The sequence below is a fragment of the Sinocyclocheilus rhinocerous genome, unplaced genomic scaffold (genome assembly GCF_001515625.1).
Source record: "Sinocyclocheilus rhinocerous isolate Xijiao unplaced genomic scaffold, SAMN03320098_v1.1 scaffold258, whole genome shotgun sequence".
NCBI classification, from domain to species: domain Eukaryota; kingdom Metazoa; phylum Chordata; class Actinopteri; order Cypriniformes; family Cyprinidae; genus Sinocyclocheilus; species Sinocyclocheilus rhinocerous.
Window position 1 is genome coordinate 1107292 of NW_015634010.1, and position 6233 is coordinate 1113524.

At 37.7% G+C, this 6233-nt stretch overlaps 1 protein-coding gene across 1 annotated transcript in view; it reads right to left on the reverse strand.

Annotated features, from left to right (window-relative positions):
- Window positions 1-302: 302 nt before the first annotated feature.
- Window positions 303-6233, reverse strand: part of LOC107744937 (cell wall adhesin EAP1) — a 17624-nt gene continuing 11693 nt past the window's right edge. Inside the window, exons 8-9 of the mRNA XM_016558767.1 lie at window positions 4846-4943; window positions 303-371 (exon numbers count right to left, since the gene is read on the reverse strand). Coding sequence (XP_016414253.1) covers window positions 303-371; window positions 4846-4943 — 167 coding nt within the window. The remainder of the gene's footprint in view (window positions 372-4845; window positions 4944-6233) is intronic.

The following is a 6233-nucleotide window of genomic DNA, read 5'->3' on the forward strand; positions in this document are numbered from 1 at the left end:
CTGGTACAATATATATATATATATATATATATATATGTGTGTGATCATTTATCAGTATTATACACAGTTACACAGTTCACATATGTGCAGATATTGCAGATAAGAGCAAGTATCTCTGCTTCTATTTCAATTCTTAGCATATAGGCTAATGCTGCTATGGATCGCTCACCTTGGCAGATGCCAATACATCACACTCAACAGTTAATGGTGTGGTAACACCAGCCATATTTTATGGTTTAGCAAAACGGGCAAATGAGATGTGAAAATGGACAGTTAAGCACTTGCTCAGCTCTAAAAATAGGTCATAGTGGATCTGTGATCAGCTCTGTGCAACGTGAGAACACTGACAAGGAGGCACCTTTGCAGAAATCCTGCAAGGGCAAACAGGTTTACATAGTTTATGACTCATAGTTTATGATCCATATAGGCTGTTGGTCCTTGTAATCTGAGCAAGCAGACTGCTGCTGTAGTTTTCTGTTCATGCCAATTTTATTATCACCCAGTCAAGGAAAGCCATTTGATGTTTTGTTGTTTAAAAAAAATGCTGGCAAGACTTCACAGGTGAGGTCAGAGATAGTCAGGTTGTACTTCCCACTGGAAAAAATACATTTTATTGACTACTGCTCTGGAATTAAATACTGAAACTAGTGACTTTTCTGGCCAATGACACTGATTTAAATCAAATTTTAGAAAAAATCATGTTAAAATGCAAGTATAAAATATGACACTACAGGCTTTTGAGGAATGTTTACTTGTACGTCTCAGTCATCATTGTATTGCATTGCATTCTGTTTTGCTCCACACAATAAAAACTACAGACCTTTGATCAACTAAGCATTTAAATAATATCTTACTAAGACATATTATTGGGAGACTTAGAATCACTGATAACTGATATGTATGCAGTTTATGCTAGTAGTCTGCTGTACTGTTATAAAGATCACACTGATAAACATTGCAAGCTATAAGAATTTCATCTTACTTTTGGCCATATAAATATCAGCAAATGCACCAATTGCATATTTTGTTCAGTTTGGGCCTCTGAATAAAATCTAGGTGTTTCCTCCTTGAGTATGAGCTCCGTATCCTCCTATATCACACTATATAAGCCATAAAAGCATGATGTATCAAATATGATACTCAACAAAAAACACATATGCAAAACCTTTTTTTAAACATTTTGTCTAAAGGTACAAAAAACATTTTAAAAATTTTGATTTTTCTAACTATTATTTAATATGTCAGGCGGTACAGAATGATCCACTAAATGAATAGATTTGAGTCAACATACAGTTCAGATTTAGTGTGTTTCTAAAATCTAGGTGTATTTTTAAAGGATTAAACATCTCCAGACCCTGACCGCTGTGTGAAATCAAGTTTCACAGGGTAATTTGCGAAACCCAACTAATTCCATTCAGCATGGCCTATCTCTCCCTGTAAAACCTCCTTTTCTTACACTGCCTAATCCTCCAATGCAGAACAGTGATTACTGAACGGTCAAAGCTGGAAACAAGGCACTGACCTGCTTAGAAACCATCTTAAACCCACACACGCCAGGTTACCATACCAACTGGCCGGCCTGAAAGAGACAGATAGCTGGATTTGGCTGAGAGTGGCAGAGTCAAATCCTTCATCTAGCCCCTCCCCTGGTGCTCACAAGGCCATAGAAGACAAAACACAAACCTCCCCTGGTCCGCCTTGGTTAACACACAGCCTGCCCACCCTCCCATGTGGAAATCCGAGCATCCAGCACACCAGAAAGAAGCAAGAAGGTCGACCGTGTATCTCTTTCTTTGTGTGTTTGAGAAAGGGATGAGCGTCAACAACACAATCGGGCGGCAAGAGGCTTTTAGCAGTGCCACCCAGAGCCATTCTCCTCCATCTTTCGACAGAATAGAAAATCCCTCCTTGATTATTATTCATGGTACCGATTGTCCTTTCTGGATCTTCAGTTTCCCAACACGTCATTCTAGCAGCGCTGACAAGTGCCAATCAAAGAGTTGGTATCCGCGTCTCAGGGCTGTCCAAACGATTGAGGATTTGGCAAACAATGGCTTCCGAGCCCTCAGTGACAGTGGGAGAGAGACAATGGTGGCAAAGTGACTGTGTCAGTGTGTGGTCCTGTTTTAGGGTGAAATGATCCTTCTCCGAACACGGCTAATTTCTCCTTCCCCATCTCTTTCATTCACGCCCTTAATCTGTTCACCAGTGCCTGGTGTCTTCCAGAACAATCTGCCTGGGTCAGTCCGGCTTAGGCCCTTGTTTTTGTCCAGAATGATGGCACATTCATGTCCCTCTGTGACATCTTCAGTTTCAGCTGAATGCTAAAGACTATAATAAACACTTGCAGGGGTCGCCCGAGTGACCAGGAGAAAAGCAACAGTAGTCATTCCATCACAAAAATGGATTAGGACACCTATGAATTCATTATGAGCTGGGAGCACAAAGGAGTGTTTAGGGAGCCGACACTGGTGGGAATTGGGACCGTGTCATGTGTCATTTTGAACAGTGACCGAAACACCTTTATTAGCGGGTGCGATTTGAAAAGCAATTGTTTCTTTGAGCTGATGAAAAATGTATGGTGTCTTGCAGAAACAAGACACATCATATTATTTTTATAAGGAAAAAAATCTAAATCAATTCAAATCAGACACAAAATCACACACAAATAAGCAGACTATTGATGACTTAAGCCCTGTAAGGCCTGACGTATGAAATAATAGTGCGAAAATTAATTAATTAATTTATTTATTTAAATGGAAAATTTTATTGAACCTTTAAACAAAAATGTTTGCATACCTTTTTTTGTTGAGTGTGCATTTGGCTTTATGGCAGTTTGAGGCCCAAACTGAACAAAAATATGCAAATTGGTGCAGTTGCTCATATTTATATGGCCCATGAAGTCAGAGAAAAATTTAGATATCTTGTAATGTAAATTTTGTAAATCATGTTTGTAAATAATGTAAATCTTTATAACAGTATAGCAGACTACTTACATGAAGTTACTCTATATCTTCAAATAATGTCTTAGTAAGATAATATTTAAATACTTAGTTTTATGACCAAAGCTGTAAAGTCATTATTGTGGGGGCAAAACATACTGAGAGATGTACAATTAAATGTTTCTCAAAAGCCTGATGTGTCATATTTGATACTCTCATCAAAAAAAGTGTCCAGTAAGTGTCATTCTTGAAATATTACTACCAATATAAAAGTTATTCTAACATTATAAAAATCAGTCAATATTTCACAGCAAAAAGACGTGTTCCATGACCTGAAGGGGGACGTTTTTAGAATGATAATAAAAGTTCTTTTGCTTGCTAAAAAGTATATCAATCAGATGACAGAAGGTTTGTAGTAGATTGTGTTCTACTGGTTTTTCAGTTGATAATTCTTTGAACATGTTGATAAATTAGAGGACTTAGATATTTGTGTATCAGATACAGTAGGCTTTACAGGTACATCTAAAAAAATTAGAATATCATGAAAAAGGTCAATATTTTTTGTCACTCATTTCAGAAAGTGAAACCCATATATTATATAGATTCATTACACAGAGTGAAATATTTCAAGCCTTTATTTCTTGAAATTTTGATGATTTTGGCTTACAGATAATGAAAACCCAAAATTCAGTGTCTGAAATAATAATTCTGGCATCATTTATTTACCCTCATGTCATTCCAAATCTGTATGACTGTTCTGCGGAACACAAAAGAAGATATTTTGAAGAACTGTCCATATAGCTAATGAAAGAATTTGGAGGTCCGAAAGAAAATAACTATCATTATATAAGAAAAAAACATTTTTCAAAACATCTTCTTTTGTGATCCACATATTAAAGAAAAGTCATACAGGTTTGAAATGACATGAGAGTGAGTAAATGATGACAGAATTTTCATTATTGGTGAACTGTCCCTTTAACATTAGTGGTTTTGATTGTAAGTGGTATGCTTTCTTCTATCATTTCTCACACTTTCCTCTCTAAAATTGAGACCTTTAAGAGTTTTATTTTATTTTATTATATTTTTTTTTTTGCTTATTTTTGATTAGCACAAGAGTCCCAATCGGTGATAATCCACATGCTCTTCTCAGCGGGAGGCGTTAATCTCATGTCCACTGTTTTAGTCACATTGAGGCCTCTTCAATACCTACTGGCCCTGGGATGACCTCGCACTGACCCCATACTGACCCTCTCCCCAGGAGTGACCATGTCTTTGAACTTTGAGGAGGGTCGTTGCACTCAGACTCTCCCACTGTCTCCTAGGTTACATGAGTAACATCTCTTTTGAGGTGAATTACTTTTACTTGCTCCTTGTGAAATAACTGAACCCAAGGTCCCTTATTCATTTTGTTCTGGTTAGTTTCAAAAGACTAACCGAAAGTATTTTGGTGTTGGGACTATGAATTGGTGTGTAAAATGAGGGGTGTATATATATATATATACACACACACACACACACCTCATTTTACACACATATATGTGTGTGTGTGTGTGTTGTGTTGTGTTGTGTGTGTGTGTATGTGTGTACCTGTTTTTCTATTCTGGTGGGGACTTAAACCTGAATACACACAGACTCATGGGGACTCGTGTCACGGTGGGGACCTAAATTGAGGTCCCCACGGGTAAACAAGCTAATAAATCACACAGAATTAAGTTTTTTGAAAATCTAAAAATGCACAAAGTTTCCTGTGAGGGGTAGGTTTAGGGGTAGGGTTGGTGTAGGGCAATAGAATATACGGTCTGTACAGTAGAAAAACCATTACGCCTATGGAGAGTCCCCACAAGGATAGCTGACCAGACATGTGTGTGTGTGTGTGTGTGTGTGTAAACAGTATTGTCAATACCCCAATGGTGTTATAGCAGAACCACTCACCTGTCAGCAAAGCACTGGGAGAGAGAGGTGACAAATAGAGTGGGACATTCTCATCTGGGAATTCACAACCTTGTGATAAAACAGAGTAAAAAATTTTTTTTTATTTAGTTTTCTTTTATGTTTTTTCTTTTGTGAAACACAAAATGAGAACATTGTTCTTTTCCATACAGTGAAAGTAAAGGGTGAGCAATATTTTGAACAATAATTTATAGTGCAAGAGTCATATAGACTATGTTTATGAAGCTTTAATGATGCGTTTTGTGCTTGAGGCCTGGTCACCATCCACTTTCATTGTATAGAAAAGAGCAGCGTTAAGATTCGCCTGAATTCCTCGTTTTGTCTTCCATGGAAGTAAAAGTCTATGAGTTTGGGACAACATGACAATAGTTGAGTAAAAGATTACATTTTTGCCTAAACTTTCCCCTTTAACAACTCAAAAGACTGAGGAAATTTTTGTTATTGTCCTTGAGCCTTAGAATGGGTTGTTTTGGGGGCAACTTTGTGCCCTGCAGATATGCCAGTCTGAGCTGCTAATGGAGGTGGGCAACTGATCGAGTAACATGGAACATTACTTCCTCAACACAATGACGGATGTTGGTCATTAACGTTATTCTTCAAAGCTATGACAGATGCAATTCACCTCTGTCATAGCAGAATAGGCTTGGACAGGATATTTCCAGTCTGGTTGTGGTTGCATCATGAGAAGTAGGATGAGAGTACATTAAAGAAGCAGACTCTTGATTTTCTTTCTAGGCCCTTATTTCATTTATGTGCATAAGATGGCCACACAGGGAAGACAAGCCTGGCACTAGGCAGCTGCCTCTCAGAGGGATTATGTGGCTTAACTGTACCGGAGACACAAGGATACCAAACACTGGCCTGGCAGTGATGAGAGCTCCATGGAGTGGCACCTTAACTCTGTACACTCTTAGCAACATGCAGGTATTCATCCTGCAGGCTGACATTATGATAGAGCTTTCAGCTTTCCACTGGAAAGGTGTGTTATACTGCTCGTGTGCTGGAATTTTTTTTTACTGATGTAGGGGTATTGAACTGAACGTTGTGGTCACATGTGATCACATCAAAGATGTGTATTTTGCATATTTATGGTCATAATGGTTTCTTTTTTTCTTGTTTTCTAAAAAAAAAAAAAAATTAATTAAGGTTACAGTGAGGCACCTATAATGGAAGTGGATGGGGCCAAAAATTGGAGGATTTAAAGGCAAATGCAAAGCTTATACATTTATATAATCACGATTTTTTTTCAATATAAATAATTTTTTTCAGCAAGGATTCATTAAATTGATCAAAAGTGAAAAGAAAATCTTTTTCTTACCCCCCCCCCCCCCACCCAAACAA